Consider the following 18,306-nt stretch of genomic DNA (forward strand, 5'->3'; position numbering starts at 1 on the left):
CTGAATAACATTTTGTTATTTTGTTAATGAGCTCTGAACAACGGGAAGCAGGGAATCGATAATGCCTCCTTTGCTGCAGGGGGTAGAGACGCAGAGAGGTTTAATAGCTACTGAAGTTGTTAAACGCAATGCATTTTCCCTGTGACAGCCAATGAAATTGGAGTAGGCTACCATTCAGCTTTCATGAAAAGTGTTACATTTTACCTGCTTCCTTTCCATTGTGTTCCATTGTGTGTGAGTGAATGTGTGTGAATTCCAGGCAGGTTCAGTGGAGAACTGTTAAAGCAGGTTAGGCAAGTGTTGAAATGAGACTCCTCATTCAGATTTAATCTGTTCATCCACAGCAAAACGTTCAGCTTGGGATAATGAACAGTACAGATGGACCAGCGTAGTGGGAGTGACTTGTTCTTAATTTGTGAAATGATTTGGAGTTATGATTACATTAGTATTCCTCCATAATCTGTGAAAGAAAGATTACAGGAGGATCTTCGAAGAGGAAGGTCATGAATATGCGGCAGTGACCTTCTAAGTTAATTCTGCATTGGGAATTAATTCCCACTGAAAGGCCACAGGGGACCTCTGATTGGTGGTTGTCACGGATACCTGCAGTCAAACCCTCCCTCCATCCTGTTGAGCTCAAAACCTGTCACTCTTTGAAGATCAGAGGATCTCGCTAAAGAACTGTCAGCGTACCCTCACACACACTTCCTCTTGGCACCACTGAGTTCCAGCACTCACACCTACCATCATTCCACTTGCATCTCACGAGAGTTGTGCTTTGAATTGGCATTTCCTAATAAACCATTCCATCAAGAGAACAAAAAAGTGCAAAGGATGTAGCTCTGTGGTGCTAATAGCTCTATTTGTTTTTGGGTATCCCAAACCAGCCCAATGCAGCAACATTAGCTTGACTGAAAAGGCCTATCCTTTTAGTAGAAGTTGCTTGGCTGGTGCATATACTTTTGAATGGCTGTCAATGGAGAAAGATGCTTTGAAAGATGTGCCCATATTGGTGCAGTTACAGCATCAAACCTTGATCCCTTGGATTCTCCATCTGTTTGTCTAACCAGTGGCAGATATTTAAGTTAAACATAACTTTAGTTGGTTGGTTAGTGTCTTTCGTTATTGACTTTTGCTTTGTCTGCTGTGGATTCCACAAAAGGATGCATCAAGGGTGCATAGTGACCTCAAATAGGTTCATGAGAAGCTTTATGAATCATAAAATGACACATGGGGCACCCTAGGGTCTCATGGACTCCAAAGAGTAAAGTTCAGCATTTGAGCAACCAACTGTGTTTACATTAAAACCACATTAAGACATTTTGACCAAGAAATGCATTATATCGTCCACAAGCACATTATTGCACAGCATGGAGACTCTTCATAGAGCATGCATTCACATTTTTCCTAACTTTATTATTGGCTTGTTACTTAAGTACTAATGCTTTTGACACAAGTCTTGCCATTTTTATTTTCCTTTATTTACTACAGCTAATTCCTTAGTCTATTCCGGTCGGGGGTTCTATCCACTGATCTATATAGAGAACTAGATTGCTCATGATGTCACAAAAAGTGAAGCAACCGCGCCACCATATTGGTATTTTGCCATATTGCCTCACATTCTATTGAATTAATAGGAAATCATCTGATTTTAATGAGACAACGTTACCTAACAAGTCAGCGTTTTTATATCTGAAGGAAGGCTATACATTCTTACAAGGCAAACATCTTAAACGTTTAAAGTCGGGAATTTCCCCTGCTTATTAAACATTACGTTCATCTTCATTATACAGTAGTGAAAATCAAATCAGCTGACGTAAAGGACACCTCAACATTTGTGTAACAAATATCGAAATGATTCTGTGATTCTATTCACTGTGGTTATGTAAATAATATGTTATGTAACTTGATTGTATTCGTACAGTAACTGTAAATGATTCAATGGTGTTTATGTATTTAAGGACATTTCCAAACATTTATACTTTCGTTTCGAGCAAGATGATGCATGGTAAACCTTAGATTTGAAAACAATTCAGTGCAATATAGTAATAGGGAATTGTATTAAATATTTTGAATATTTAATGTAGGCTATATTCAAATCAATTTCTGCGAATAATCCCAGATTTGTTCATGCTTAATATTTCCAGCATAATTACGTACATAAAGAAATCTATTTCTGTTACCTGTGTCAGCAGTGTGCAGTAGATACACTCATCTTATCGATTTCTATATATCGCTAATCCTGCCCGAAAAGACCATAAAGTATCAATTAATGTGCATTGTGCATACATATCTTAAAAACTATTTATGTGCGACTGATCCATGGAAAATGGGGTTATTTTTGGGCAATGTTTTGGCAATGATGCCCTCTGTCGGTAGGGAATAGTAAGATGGCCGCTCGCACTCTTCCGGTGGCTTCACCGCCTGCTAGCAGTTTAGAACGCAATGAGCAATCCAGTCATTTATATAGATCAGCGGTTCTCACCTTCTAAAATATCAACACTGGATTATGTGGATGTGGTGCTACGATAGGAACAGACTCCCTGTCTAAAACATTCTTAATGTGCAACGTTGTATTTCCTTAATAGAGGCAGGACTCAATGAATGGCAAATGGAGCCTGCAGGTTTACTGTGGGGTAAGTTCCAAGCTAATTACATAGATGGGGAGTTAATTGAATGAAGAGATATTTGGGTAATATTGTGGTATGGAGCTTAATGCACAGCATAATGGAAGGGGGAGCACCATTATTGCAGCTTTGATGGTTGGATGATTTTGCCTCTTAAGAAGTCATTTTTATATTGGACAGAAGACATAAACCGAAGGTGTAAAGGTTAAAGAGAAATTGGTGATTGCTTTCCGGAAATGTGAGTTGATGGATGGTTATTTTGCCAACTTGTAAAAGCAGAAATTAGGGCTTTGTGGGTATACAGTTGTGTGAGTGCCTTTGTGGAATGGTGTAAGAATACTGTCTGGCTGTGTTCAAATTAATGTGTTGGAACGGCCATGAGGGAGTATTTGTTTTTGTATTGCTTGCAGTAGTATGGTGTGCCATGTTTTTGTCACTTGAGATGGACCAAATCAGCTCTTTAAATCTCTACTCAAATCAACAGCTTCATCCTTCTTTGGGACTTTTGAAAAGAGGTTTCACATTGCTTCACCTCAAAGACCGCTTGCATTCAGTTTTCATAGATTTTTTTTCTGTCTTCATTCTCCTCCTTTTTTTTAAGCCTTCTCAGGCGTTCCTCTCACGTATTTGTCACTGGTGGTGGGACGTGCTTCTATTTCTAGATTTCCCAAAAGGTCTCTGTTCTGTTTGTGTTGCAGTGTTCATTCCCTGTCAGCCCGAGCCTCAGAAGCACACAGTCTCAGAGTTCCAGCATAGGGGGAAGTTTCTGCTCCCTTTGAACTGGAAGATTGACTTTTAACTTTTCTTGTTTGCAGTCCAGGTCACTCCCCCATCATAGAGATTTGTTACTGCTCCAGACTGCAAGTCACTGTTTAGAGCACTGATGCCAACTGACACTTTGCTAGGCCCCATGTTAAAAATGTTACTGACCAATCCTATCTTAGCAACTATTCCTATCCATTATATTATCAGACAAGCTTTTGCTTAAAATCTAAGGATCTGCACGTTCGGATAGTTTAAAGTTTAAACAGACTTTTCCTGAAATTATCTACAAATATTGTCATTGCCGGGGCATGTATAAAATTTATGCAAGGAACTGAGTTCTGTGTAACCCTTATTCCGAAATGAACATGTATAGCGTGAGCATCAGTAAGAACAAATACATTTGCTTTAATTTTAATTCACGTTAATAATTTTGTATCATGATTGATCATTGTTCTTACTTCAGTGTAGTCAGGTACTCAAGCCCATCCCTACCTTCTAGACTGCAAAGGGTTGATATATCTTACTTTAAAGTCCTGTTAGTTCTTACCTCAGAATTGACAGAGGTATTTCCAGGTTAATGTGCAGTGTGGTGTGAGACTGACATTCCTAGGGGAATTACCTGTTAAGTGTACTTCAGTGGTCAAGGACCCAGGAGTTGAGGACTAATGGAAAATGGGGCTTCTTTTTTTGTCTTCACGCATATCTGTTAGTGCCTAGGCATGCGACTCGCGTGCAAGAGATGTTTGTGTGTATGTGTATATGCAGGCACGCATGAATGCATTTGTGAAAGCTTTGCAGTTCATTTGATAGGCTCCTAGAGAATTGTGACAGACATCAAATGTTCTCTGTCATTCTGTGCATCATTACTTGTCAAACTGATTTCTCTTTCTCCTGTCAACTCACGTCAGGATGAGTTTCTTTAGAGATTTTTCTCATCCTCCCCTTGCACCTTTCCCTGTCTTATCAGTATGTAGCAGCTCCGGCATACTGCCCCTGTTGCCTGGGAGGCCCATTTCGCTTTAGTTGCTCACAGACAGCTGGGGTTTGGAGTGTTCAAGGAGTTACCAGGCCTCAGCTCAATTTCCACAATTTCCACACCTCAGTATGTACTACGTACTAGTACTAGTGTTGTCAGAAATATTGATAATTTGATATGTATCAATACTGAAATATCTTAAACTGTTCCAATACTCCTTTTCTGCAGTATCGATACACCGATACCAGCTATGCGTTCTTGCTCTCTCTTCTCTCCGACGGTGACACACACCCGTCTCTTCTTATTCATTTGACTCATTTGCTCCTGTTGAATAGTGTTCAACTATTATGATATGTGTTGTATGTGTCTACATAGGATCAGTAGAGGAGGCAGTGGTAGATCTCCTCTGTTACCTGGGAACAAGTGAGAGGGCTTATTTTTGGCTGCCTGTCAAACCGGGGTCCTTCTTAGAATACGGCAGGGTCCCTGTCTATTTCACTGGCATTTAGAGAATGAATGTATTGACATGTACGAAATGCTCATTATAAAAACCAAACAACAACATTTTTAAATCATAAGGCTTTTTCTCGTTTTGTCACCAAAACATGCACAAGACATTGAATACGCAGCCAGAATGCTGGTAAACGTGTTTATATGCAAAGCAAAATTGGAAAATGGGCAAAGACCTGTGTGAGCTGATCTGGTTTTGCTAAAACAGTTTTTGACCTATATCATATAAAAGAACACTAGATTTTAACCTTACACATCACCGGGTTATTAATAGGGACGAGTCACTGGTTTGACTCTAAACAACGATAAAATTCCTGACATTTAGTATTACCGTTTTTAGATTTTAATTGTCATGAAAACCGTATTTGAAATGTGTGCCAGTGTGTGTATCAGTACTTTTTGTATATTTCCAGCACATTTTAACAATACCATGATAATATTGATAACCGTGATAATTTTGGTCACTATAATTGTGATTTGAAATTTTCATACCGTTTCATCTCTAGTTATTAAGCCTTATCTGTACAAGATTTTTTCTTTTTTGTGATAGTGATGAACGTGCATGTTTTTAGGGTCTGTGCTCAAACCATTGTCTGTTTTAGGTTACTTGTTCCTTTGTTAGATAATCAGATCATAGTAATCCCATTTCTCTTTAAAGCTGAATTTGAAAGTCTTCAATCCTTAATCTCTCTTTTCTTCCATGGTTCCCAATGCACCCCCAGGACTCGAGTGTTTACTTTCCTCCTTGGCCTTTATCACAGCCTGCTCTGTCAGATCACTAGTCAGAAGTGGTGGCAATTTTTTATAGTAGGAGAAAATGTAATGCTTCAAGACATCAGGGAACTTCAGGGTACTTGGCAGTCTGTGGTTAGAGAGTAGGAATGGGAATTGTAAGGAATTTAAAGGAGACGTCTGATTTCTGCACCAGTCATATCACCAACAGATTGGCAAATACTTTTTGTCCCATTTGGCATTTAAAGGTGCAGTAATTGATTTTTGAAAAATGCTGTTGAATGTGGATCATACCAAGCACCACAACAAGCTTGTAGCCAATAAGCAGGAAGGGGGCGTGTCCACTCATGATGGGAGAGGAGAGAGAGTGAGCCAATCAGCAGAAGGGGGCATGTCCACTCAGAATGGGGAAGGAGAGTGAGCTGAGCAAAAGGGAGATTTGATGAAAAGAGAGATGGCTGAGAGAGAGACATTACAGAAGAGAAAAGCTCATAGGAATATCACTGTAAAAAGGAGGGGATATGATCAGGTTATGATTTAAAATATCAACAATGTTCAACGACGATTTTGAAAAATCACATACTGTACATTTAAAGCAATACATTTTCTGTCTTTGTGACCGATTCATTCGAAAGAACCATTCAATATGTGTTTTTCTGGTCACTGAATCCAAGTACATTGCAATAAAAAGGCATGTCGTCTGTTTATTGTCAAATCAATGATCTGTATAGACTCAAATGAATCAGTAGTTTTTTTCAGATTCTCACTTCCTTACTTTTCTGCCTCTTTCTATTCCTCTCAGGACTGGGAAAAACGAAAAGGAAGACCAGTGCTCGTGATCCATCTCCAACACCCAGCACAGAGGCAGAATACCCATCCAATGGCAGCACAGGAGGGGGTGGAGGGGGCGGGGCCGAGCGGATCTATGACCTGAACATTCCCGCAGTGGTGAAGTTCTCTTACGCAGCTGAGCGTGAAGATGAACTCAACCTTGTTAAAGGGGAGAGGGTGGTGGTCATGGAGAAGTGCAGTGACGGCTGGTGGAGGGGTAGCTATGCCGGCCGTGTTGGTTGGTTTCCATCCAACTATGTCCAAGAGGAGGTGGGATACGCAGACAATGACGGGGTCTTTGGGGACACTTTGGGGGGCTTCCGGTCTTTGAAGGTTGGGCAAGGTGCGGCAATGGCCAACGGCCGGCCAGGAGGCTCCGGGAGCTCTGTTCTGCATGTGGTCCAAACTCTGTACCCCTTCAGCTCAGTTACAGAGGAGGAACTGAACTTTGAGAAGGGCGAGACTATGGAGGTTATGGAAAAGCCAGAGAATGATCCAGAGTGGTGGAGGTGTAAAAACAGCCGCGGCGTGGTCGGCCTTGTGCCCAAGAACTATGTGGTAGTGCTCAATGATGGGCCAGTGGCGAAGGGCTTAGGGTCAAGTCATGGCTCGCCTCACATCAGTCACACGGTGCCCTCACGTACAGGCAAATTTGCTGGAAAAGATTGGTATTATGGTAGCGTGACACGGCATCAAGCAGAGTGTGCGCTTAATGAGAGAGGAGCGGAAGGGGACTTTCTGATACGGGACAGTGAGTCATCGGTAAGTTAAACTGATTTTGAACAGTTCACTTACATCTATATGCCAAACTACCTGTTGCAAACAACCTTTCACGTAGTAATGTAGTCTTATTTAGGTATGTCATTTATGGGAAACCAAACTAGTCAACTGAACCGCACAGTGTTAACCAATTATTTGTGCGACGCACAGGATAGTGGATCTGTTTACTTGCACAACCCACTGACTGAATTGTGTGACGACAGATCTATTTGGACAGTGCTAAATAAACCGTGAAACTTGCACAACTTATTTGAATTCCTCAATGGAATTCAAATAAGTTGCATGGTTATGTGCATGGTACACAATTTGACTATGGGAAGTCAAAATCTCAATGACTTTGACTTCCCATAGTCAAAGTGTGTAGGGGTGGACAGTATGACCAAAATTTTACACTTAACCTCCAATCGCTCCCCGGGCGCCGCAGTGAATGGCTGCCCACTGTTCCGGGTGTGTGTCCACGAGTATGTGTGTGTTCACTACTCAACGCTCCTAATGTGTGCACTAACTTGGATGGGTTAAATACAGAGGACAAATTCCGAGTTTGGATTACCATACTTGGCCTTCATGTCATGTCACAATACATATACACACACCTGTGGTCACATGTCATTTGAACTCTATAGTAATGCACCAAGTTGTAAATCTTGGCAACCATAAATCTACACCAGATGTGAGTGGATTGTAGCAACATGAAAATCTAAATCACCCACACAATTTCAATATATTCCATAGTTTTCTGCATATGACATTTTAAAAACCATGCCATGGTATATATACAGTATAGCAAAATATCCACTGGTTGGCCTCATGTCCCTCAGTCCCAAAAAAATAGTAATTTGTCATTTGGAAATTATTAAAATGAAAGCTAGAAAATTGCATTTCACATTAAAAAAGCTAGTCGTCAGCTTTTCAGTGATCAGTGATTTAGGAAGGAAAGAACTTAGAAACCACAAGGAATAATTAAAGATGTTTTTATTATGATTAATTTCATTAAAGAAATCTTAGATCAAATTCTGGTGCCCACGAATGCTACATTCTATTTTGGCTGTAATGTGGCCTTATTTAAATCAATGCTGCCATCTGGTGTTAGGCATGGAGGAGCAGCAACAACAATGTCCCATTCATTTCTCTCTCCGTATCTCTGTCCGTTGTTTTCCAGCCCAGTGATTTCTCCATTTCTCTGAAGGCTGTGGGGAAGAACAAGCACTTCAAGGTGCAGCTTCAGGACGGGGTGTACTGCATCGGCCAGCGGCGTTTTAGCAGTATGGAAGAGCTCGTTGAGCACTACAAGAAAGCGCCCATCTTCACCAGTGAGCAAGGAGACAAACTCTACCTTGTCAAGCCCCTTGCCTGAATCTGGCACTGTTTTAACGGACGTTACCTCTTCCCCCGTGCACCTCTGTTTCCCTCTACTCTATCTTTTCTTTTCTCTTCCTGCACACTCCTCTGACTTTACTGAACCCTTGACTGAGGGGATGAAGATATACTCCTTAACCAACCAACTTCAAGGACTTCTAACTCTACATCGCCTCCACGCTAGTAGGGAGCAGTAGCAACTTTATCATTCTTTTAAAAAGAGATGTCCATCTTGATATATGCGTCCTGTTTAGTTTTTTAAAAGTGATTTACAGCCACCTTGGAGATTTTAGCTGAAACAGACAAAATGCCATCCTCACTAAGCAACATCTGTAGAACTCTCTTTGGACAGCTGTTCTTTTGCTCTTCCTGTTGCTGGTAGAATCCACAACCTCAACCCACATTATATTGGTTTACATTTCTCTGCCTGAAAGAGCATTACAGTATGTACAATTGTAGCTTTTGTACTGAATTATCAGAGGAGAATAGGATTCATGTGCATGTCTTAACCTTGATCCTTCAGAGCAGATGGCCATGTGAAGAATGAGGAGTGTGATTTGGTTCCCAACTGAAGATTTGTCTCCATTCAAAGAGCTCATACGAAGACCACGCAACATTTCTGCGTGTTCACACCGGTTGAATCCAAATCCGATCCAGTAGTTGGAATGACAGTCCGATTTCGCCCTGAAATAAAGCGGTGCTGTCCCATCCTCTGAGCCTTTACAGACACTGTTTTTGCATCTACAGTCCGTCCAGCATTCATGAAGGCAGTGTTTGGACTTCTCTGCTCCTACAATGCGAACATACACAGCTTTCCAGGTATTTCTCTTGGATCCGAGTCACTTCAGGGTTTCTTCAGAATCAGGGTACTTCATAAAGGGAGATAAATGCCGCAGGCGTCAAAAGAGACTGGGATGAAACGAGATTGTAGCTTCTAAGAGAGAGTAGTTTGAGAGTTTTTGAATGTGTGTCCTTTCAACCAAATGTGCCACCCACTTCCAGTTCTGCTACTGTTGATGTCTTATTGCACCTCACCAACACGTCTTCTCTGCTCTCAGTAACACATAGTTGATTGTGAACACTAATTCAAGAGTAATAAAACAAAAAATATGATTTTATTTCTGTACTTTTGTCAATTACTATGTCTGTTTACCAATAAGCGTGTTGGTCAAGGGGTTTTCAGATTTTTAAAAAAAAATCTTTTTGTCTGAATGTTATTGAGCAATGTTATTTAATTCCTCTTTCCACTGTATGTACATATATATATTAAAAGAAAAAGATATGGTGCATATATGAATCGTTTAGATCCAGCATTATGGTACTGTATTGAGGACAGTGTGGTGAGAATTGAAATACTTTTGTTCAATAAAAGTTTTGCAGAATAACGTAAAAGGACCTTCTGCGATGTTGCCTGTGCTTTCTTTTCTCATTTTTCCAGCAATCTGATTTCTGTGGTGCAGAGAATAAATGTATCAGTGCATCACAACACCTGCTGATTGATATTTTAAGAAAATAAATATCACATAGTTTAAAAATCTGCATGTGTGCAGTTCACCAGTAGATGTCACTATTAGACAGCGCTAGAGTAAAGCAGAAAAATAAAACAAACGATGTACCTTCTCAGTCTTTTCAGACCGTATGCCCGTTTGTATCCTTTTAGACCCATTTTCTCTATCTTTGACAATAATGTCAAGCGCCTTCATTTCTAAGCATATTAACATCCATTATCATAGCCTATTACCTAACTGTGATTAAACAAATACACCTTGTGGAATATTTATTCACTTTTTTTGTCAGAAATTTTGAGAGAAATTAATATCAGAATGATTTCAGCGTCTGACGTACTGCAAGGCCTATGACGTTTGTTGTAACTGACGTTTGTAGTAGGCTACTGTTAAACTTTGATGATATGTGACAGGGACCACTTGTGCTTTTAGGGGGCATGTATAGTTCACCTAAAAAGGAAAATGCTTTCATCATTGACATTTACACCCTCATGTTATTCCAAATATGACTTTCTTTTCTTTCTTCTTTTTTTTTTTCGTCTTTCATCGATGTCAATGGGCACCGAAATGGTTTGGTTACCAACAATCTTCTTATTTTATGCTCAACAGAAGAAAGAAACTCATACAGGTTTGGAACAACATGAGGGTGAGTAGGCCTAAATGATGACATTAATTGGGTGAACTATCCGTTTAACCTGTTTTTCTGAAATCTCTACACGTGAACTAAAATTTTCCAGTTTAATCTAGCTAAAATGTGTTTATTTTACAAGTAATCTTGTATTGTAGTGTGATGAGCAGTGATGACATCACACACATGTGTAATATCTAGGTACATTTCTGCATTTGTAAACTACACATACGATATAACAAATCAAATTGATAAAAAAAAAATCTACTGCATAATCTTTCAGATGGGCCTAACACATATCAACAGACAATTTATTTATCTGTAGTAATATCATGAATGCTCAATTTATAAAAGCAAAATTAAACCATTTATATTATGGGTTATTCTGTAGCCAAGGCCATCCTTTCTCTGAGGACTGGCTAATCTCTGGCATCACATGAATGCACAAAACAAAGAAATATATATGAAGAGTTCAGATGCAAAAGCCTCTAAGTGCCATCTGAAATTTTCTATCGTATATATCGTATATTTAAGTTCAATAATTTCACTTAAATGGCAATGCAAATTACCTATTAATTGTCATTTAAGTGAAATTACTTTTGCATCTGAACTCTTCATATATAAATATAAGCTAGTGACTGGAGATTGAGTAGGCTACCATTAGTACAGTGATGGGATCAGGTAATACTATGGTATATCTTGCCTGATCGTGGAATTAATGTACCATGGTACTCTGATTCATGTCCAAAACACCATGGTAATAATACCATGGAACATTTTGGTACTTTTATGTTTATGACAATGTGTACAAATGTGAGTCTATATTTTTGGAAACACACATGGTAATAAAAAATGTTTATTGCATGTGCCACCTTGGTGAATTAAAAAAAAACACACACATAAAGATGTACAAAGTTATACTGACATTGTATATTTCGCACGACTTCTTCCCAACTGCAAGCGATCATGAATGCACCATATATAGCCTATAGCCAATTCCAGTGACAGTGAATGTCACATATAAAGCAGAATATGCTCTTGAGCTCTGAGTTTCTCTTCACTCCTAGTTAAATTAGTTCAGATATAGGAGGGATTTCGAATATTGTCTCCAATATATTGTCTCTAGAACCACTACTCTTGAGGAATCACTGTAGATCTCCGGCATCACATAAATGCACAAAACTTAGAAATATATACTAATATAAATATAAGCTACAGTGACCAGATATTGAGTACCATAGTACAGTGATGGTAGAACTTTTGCCAAGCGTGTCAGAGGTTCTGGGTTCTAATCCGCACTCTCTCTCTCTCTCTCTCTCTCTCTCTCTCTCTCTCTCTCTCTCTCTCTCTCTCTCTCTCTCTCTCTCTCTTCAAAACCTGTGGGGACATGTCCCACCCGTAAATTACGACTATGCATAGATTACAACAAAAATCACTTCATGACCATATTAATGATCATTTAGGCTACTTTATGATAGGCCTAATCTTTCTAAAGCATTGGTTAATAAGTTAGATTAATCTTTTTTTTTTTTTTTTACACAAGCAACATACACATCTCTGCTACAAATGAACACTTCAAGTTTTTTTCTAGGACCTACCATTTTCGTACAGTTGCACTGAAAGTAACAGAAGTGCAAATGTTACAACTCACCCCATATGCGGGGTTACTTGTAACAGACAGAGGGGTTAGTTGTAACACTTGTGTGTAACACATAATTCATTACTATTTCATTTGTATAGTTTGATATTGTTTGTGCATCTGTATAGATAGATATCCATAGATCCATCCCTCATCCAATCATCCTTCTATTATGGATCAATATCATGGATAGAGATATGGAAAGGGCTGGACAGTTTTGCAATAAATAAATAAAATCATCAAATATTGTAATTTCTATTGAATTATATTTGTGTGTGGCAGCTGCATGCAAAATTATCATTAATAATAATAAAAACAACAGTAATAATAATGAAAATGAGCTTAAAATCACATTTTAAAGGCTTTAAACAATTGCATAAACAAATATGAAAAAAATCAGTCTTTGACATTTAAAGCAACACTATGTAACATTTTTTTTACCTTAAAATAATGTTTCCAAAATCGTTTTAGTGGTTCATCAAAGTCGTAACAGGGTGAAAGGCACTTATGCATTCGCTTTGCAGTCCTTTATCTGCTATAACCAGACTATGTAAGATTGCCAGATCGGGTCGTGTTTCTGTAATTCTAATGAGACATAAGAAAACTACAAATTTTACTTGCTTTACGGCAAGCGTTACAATAGTCATTATTTTGTTTTTCTTTGTTTCTGATGTCGCAATACATCATACTTTCATAAAATCATGCATCATACTCTACCTTGTCTGTGGACATCGTTCATTCCAAAGCCGGTGCTAGATAAACAGCGAGCGTGCGTGTGACAGTAGGCTATATGCTAAATGATTTATGACAGCGGTAATGGACAATTCCGCTTCCAACCTGTAGGGGGACCGCAGAGGAAAAGTTCTATAGTGTTGCTTTAAATTGCAACATTGTTTGTGGAAGTCCAACAAAGTTAAATGTGGCAAAATAAATATAAAAATAAATACTCAAACCTGAAAAGTTGTGTGGCTCCCTGTTTTCCTTTCATTATCGTTATTATCCTTTCATTATCTGTGCTACAACCAACCCTGCTGTGTAAAAAATAGTTTAAGCCTAGCTAACAGTTGCTAGGAGTTGCTGATATGTTTCAAAATGTTTTATGTCTATGTAGAGTGCTATGTTTTAGCCAACAAGACAGTGATTAAGGTAATATAAAGTTAGATTTGGTGACGTACACACCCAACTCAGAAACCGAAAAAAACGTATGATGAAAAAATTTACTTGCATGGTGTCAAAACACTCTTTGTCAAGTATCTTCTCGAAATCTTATCAAAACTTTCCACAAATCAGCGGGAGGCTGTCTTCTGGTAGCAAGAGAAAAAGAGCGGAAAACACAACCTGCTTGACCCTGACTAACTATGTAGAAGGTCTGTTACATTTAACCCCGCGTTAGCCGCACTCCCCTACAACAGGGCTAAAGGCACATCTTAAGAAAAATGAGCTTTTCACTGCTCCCATAATGCATGATTGTAGAAAATCTATATATGTTTGTATTGAACATTGATGGAGCAACAGATTTTGTGTGAAAATAAATCTTATAAATTAATAAATCCACACACGGGATACCCATACACAAAAGAAATATATTTTCTGGATATGTTTTGGAATATATGCACATATTTGAAATTGGCCCAATAAATATATTTCATACTTATATTTCATATATTTTTGTTATATTTCAGAATATATTTCAATGTATTTTTTTCTGTACGGGTCCCCAAAAGTGTCAAAAATATATGTGGCATATATTCCAAATACATTGAAATATATTCTGAAATATAACAAAAATATATGAAATATAAGTATGAAATATATTTATTGGGCCAATTTCAAATATTTGCATATATTCCAAAACATATCCAGAAAATATATTTCAAATTTAATTCTTTTGTGTATGGGTAAAACCAGCATGGGGCAAAAAGCACGAATCATTCATACAAACACTTCATCTAAAATAATATGATCTCTAAGGTTTGTACTATTTTCTGTTTATTATTATAAAATAATTCCTTTTTGTTCAATAAATATACTGTCATTAAAATATAAAATATGCTATTTCTTGCATCTGTTATATATGTATGGATGGATATTCTGTAGTGAAAATCTCTTTTAGGCCACTGATTACCACTTGATGCCCTGAATTTGGCTCACTGTACCACCGTCCTGTAATAGAACATAACAATTTTGTGAAAAAAACACAGTTCTGCAAATACAGGACCGTTTTCAAACCTATTTTGTGGATACGATGTCATCTAACATTATGAATATTCTTTTGTTTTCTTTTAGATTTTCAAGGTTGGATCATAACCATATAAAAAAAAAAAACTATCCACAATCCTCATTCACATGGACTGTTTGCACAGATGTGTGATTGGCGAGGGTTTCTCTTTGGTTGATTTGTCAGACAGGATGATCGTTGTGCTGATGAATGCAGGGAAGATGTGAAGGTAGTTCAGTCTCTCTGTCTGTGCTGATGACTTATGGGTTTTCACTCCCACACCTGAAATCTGTCGTGTAAATACAATCTTGTATAAACATGAATGACATTGTGACCATTAAATGTACCACTGATACTTTTTACTTCTACTTCTGCTTGGCAATTTCTTCTGTCGGTGCAATCAAAAACAGTCCTCACCGCTGAAGTAACAAGGACATGTTGTGTCTGGCTTGGAATAAGAACGTGGCGTCTTTTCTTGCTGTTATTTGTTGTTCAGTAGCAGAACCCTGATTTGAGAAGAACAGACGCAAACTCAGTCATTAGAGTTTAGACTCACTCGTACAGGTCTTTCTCTGCTTCTTGCTTCTAGGTAAGTTTCCTCTCATGGTTCTGACAGCATTATTTTGAAAACTATTTCTATTCAGCAAGATTGATAACAAAAAATTACAGTAAAGGTGTTAATAATCATTTCTATAGTTCAAATAAATGTTGTATTATTTAACTGAAAAAAACAGTTATGCATTCTAGAGTTCACTTAGTTTTTATCATGTTTCTGCTGAATGAACACTTAAAGTTTTTTTCTAGGAAATTTCATGCAAAAATAAAGATGCAATGCAATCCACTGCAAATCAAAGCATTGTTGTGACCAACTTCAAACTGATTCATCCATCCATAAACGCAGTTTCTCATAGTCTTTGTCGAACCTTTGTTCTTGTGGCAATTCTACACTTCTAAACAGTTCAATGAAACTCCCAGATGAGTCCTTTTAGCTTTCTTTAAAGAAAGGAACTGAATAGCCTTCACCTGCCAAAAGAATTATAGACTGGAGACCTTACAAAAGGTAGTATTGAAAAGTTTTTTTTTTAGGGAAACCAAAATAGGACTTTAGAAATGTACAAATGCTATGTAGAAATAATCAAAACTTCAGGAAAGTACAGTTTATTGCAATTTTCACACTTTGTTAGAACAAAAATGTACTAAGCGTATTTTCAAATCGCGCTTAAAATGATTTTGTAAGGGTGACACAATATGCAATGAGTAATGACTGCGAAAAATTGAGCTTTCACTTATTTTGGACTCTATTTTTCAACTAAAAACGTTACGTTTCTTCAGAAACTTAAATTCCAAACTTCTAAATGACAGTGTATTGAAATCACAGAGCTGCATTAAGCCTGTTTGACTGATAAGAGCTTATTAATGTCATTATGTGATATCATAAACCTATGAAATAACACTTTTGCAATCATTCTCTCCCATGATCTGTTCAGCTGCACGCAGGGGGACGTGATGTCTCACATCCGTATATTTGTGCTCCTCTGCACCTTCCTGATGATTTTCTTCTGTGCAGCAGGTAAGATCTCACTTCTCCCATCTGCAGATGTGATTAACCATTCTTAAATATGTATTTGATTTATTTCTTATTTAGTCTGTTCCAGCTTTAGCCAGATCCATTAACACCACCGGACTAAACAATCCAAACATTTGGCCAGCAGTTCTGGCTCAAAGCATTATGGGAGCTAATTACACAGGCCATTTGCCAATAAAAAGTTTAAAACTAACTGTGGAAGTAACTAAATGTTATGTAAGAGTGCTGTATCAGTCGAATCAGGACATTCTGTTCTTCACTATGTTGAAATGGTTGGTTAGTTGAAGGTTATTGCAGCAGTCTTAAATATTTGAGATTCTCTCATTGATAAGAAATGTTGTCTTCTCTCATTGTGTGTGTGTGTGTGTGTGTTTAGAGCTATAAAAGAAACATACAGTATTTGTGTTAAATATTTAAGGGTTTCTTCAGTTTTTAAAACTTTAAGCCCTGTGGACTTAATAATAAATAATACATTTAAAAAAAAGCTTTATTTGGGACAGAATAATTTGTTGACGCCACAACTGAGGGACGGTTGTTTGTGTAAAATTGATAGGAATAATTTTCACGCGATAAATAATGAAATAGTTTATTTCACTTAAATTTGCATCACTTAACAAAAAAATAGAATAATATTTGGTTTCGCTTTATTTTGATGGTCCCTTTAACACATTCTGTTGCTTGCACCTACATATAACTCTCATTAGAGTGTTAGTAGAGTATTAGTAGACTGGTAGGGTTAGAATAAGTCAACATGTACTTGCAAAGTTACTTATAGGTAGAATAACGTCTGTTGGAGGAGCATCACAATCAAGAGTTAACAGATATTAAGCAGACAGTCTACTAATACTCTAATGAGAGTTAGTTGACATGTAGTTGCACATTTACTGTAGTTGCACAACAGAATGTTCAAAAGGGACCATCAAAATAAAGTGTTACCTAATATTTTTCTGATGGACTGCTTTCATCAAATGTCTGTGACTAAGACATTTTGAAAAATAAAAAATGAACATAAATGTGCCTGAAGTAGAGGATATACCCTTGTTGTTTCTGTCTGGAAGGTGTTCCAGCTCACACGGAGATCCGGGTGAAGAGGAGTCTACCGTACTGGAACTTGTGGTCCTCTGATTTCTACGGCTGGGTGGACGAGTTGCGATCTCAGAGCGGATATGACACGCTGCTGGGCTTGGCCAGAAACTACTGGGCTCACTTTCCCATTGCTGGTTTTCTAGGTTACGGAAGCACCCCAGGGCAAGAAGACCATCAAGTGCTGGAAGTTGAAGACTTAAAATAACATGCCATTGTCTTTTCCCACTGGGCTTCCTCTGTGAAAAGTTTCCCCTCCATTAGATGCCTGGGTTATACTGTCTCTATTACATGTCTTTTCCTTATGGAGCATCCCCTTGCGGCCTTACTCTCACATTTGAATCATTTTTACAGGTTTTTCTCTCGCTCACCCTTCAAAGATGTTTAATGTAAGCACAACATTAAGCTCATTTTTGCAAATCAGTACAGAAATAAATGCACTTTGCGAAAGACATTTGTATTTATTTTGCCAGAGTTTTGGAGCCCAAACTGTTTTATAATTACATTATTAATGTGTTATGATCAGGGCTTTTACATTAACACCCGCCATCCCGCCAAATGCGTGTGGATTTCAGCAGTGGTGTGTAATGCAGTTATCACTACTAGCCACTTTGGTGGGCTGAATTTGATCTATAATATATACATTTTTCAATTGCAGTCTTTTAAAAAGGCATCTGAAATAATAAACTAAGTACGATGTAGTGTTGTCATAACTATAGATTTTTTCGAGACACATCCATAATATTGAAATATCTGAAATGCTTCCAATACTCATTTTCTGCAGAATAGATAGACGACACCAGCTGTGCTTTCTCTCTCTCTCTCATAATCTCTCAGACAGCGAGTTGACACACAAACCCGGCTCTCCTCAATCACGAGTTTCATTTGCTCCGGATGAATATTGTTGGTGTTACAGGGCTTGAATTTCGTCATGGGATTGCGCGTATTGCTCTTAATTTGACTCATTCCTGCAGATTTTCCTTAAGTGCCCACACATAAAGCTGCCTCTCAGTACTAAATTGAGTTATTTTTCACTGCTTATTGTGCTTAAAGGACAATTCTGGTATTTAA

At 38.0% G+C, this 18,306-nt stretch overlaps 1 protein-coding gene across 1 annotated transcript in view; it reads left to right on the forward strand.

The window, feature by feature from the left end:
- Positions 1-9,973, forward strand: part of nck2a (NCK adaptor protein 2a) — a 65,886-nt gene extending 55,913 nt beyond the window's left edge. The window contains exons 3-4 of the mRNA XM_084420727.1: positions 6,413-7,203; positions 8,381-9,973. Of these exons, the coding sequence (XP_084276853.1) occupies positions 6,413-7,203; positions 8,381-8,575 (986 nt within the window). The 3' untranslated portion in view covers positions 8,576-9,973. The remainder of the gene's footprint in view (positions 1-6,412; positions 7,204-8,380) is intronic.
- The last annotated feature ends 8,333 nt before the right edge of the window (positions 9,974-18,306 follow it).

Source organism: Rutilus rutilus, assembly GCF_951802725.1.
Source record: "Rutilus rutilus genome assembly, chromosome: 10".
NCBI classification, from domain to species: domain Eukaryota; kingdom Metazoa; phylum Chordata; class Actinopteri; order Cypriniformes; family Leuciscidae; genus Rutilus; species Rutilus rutilus.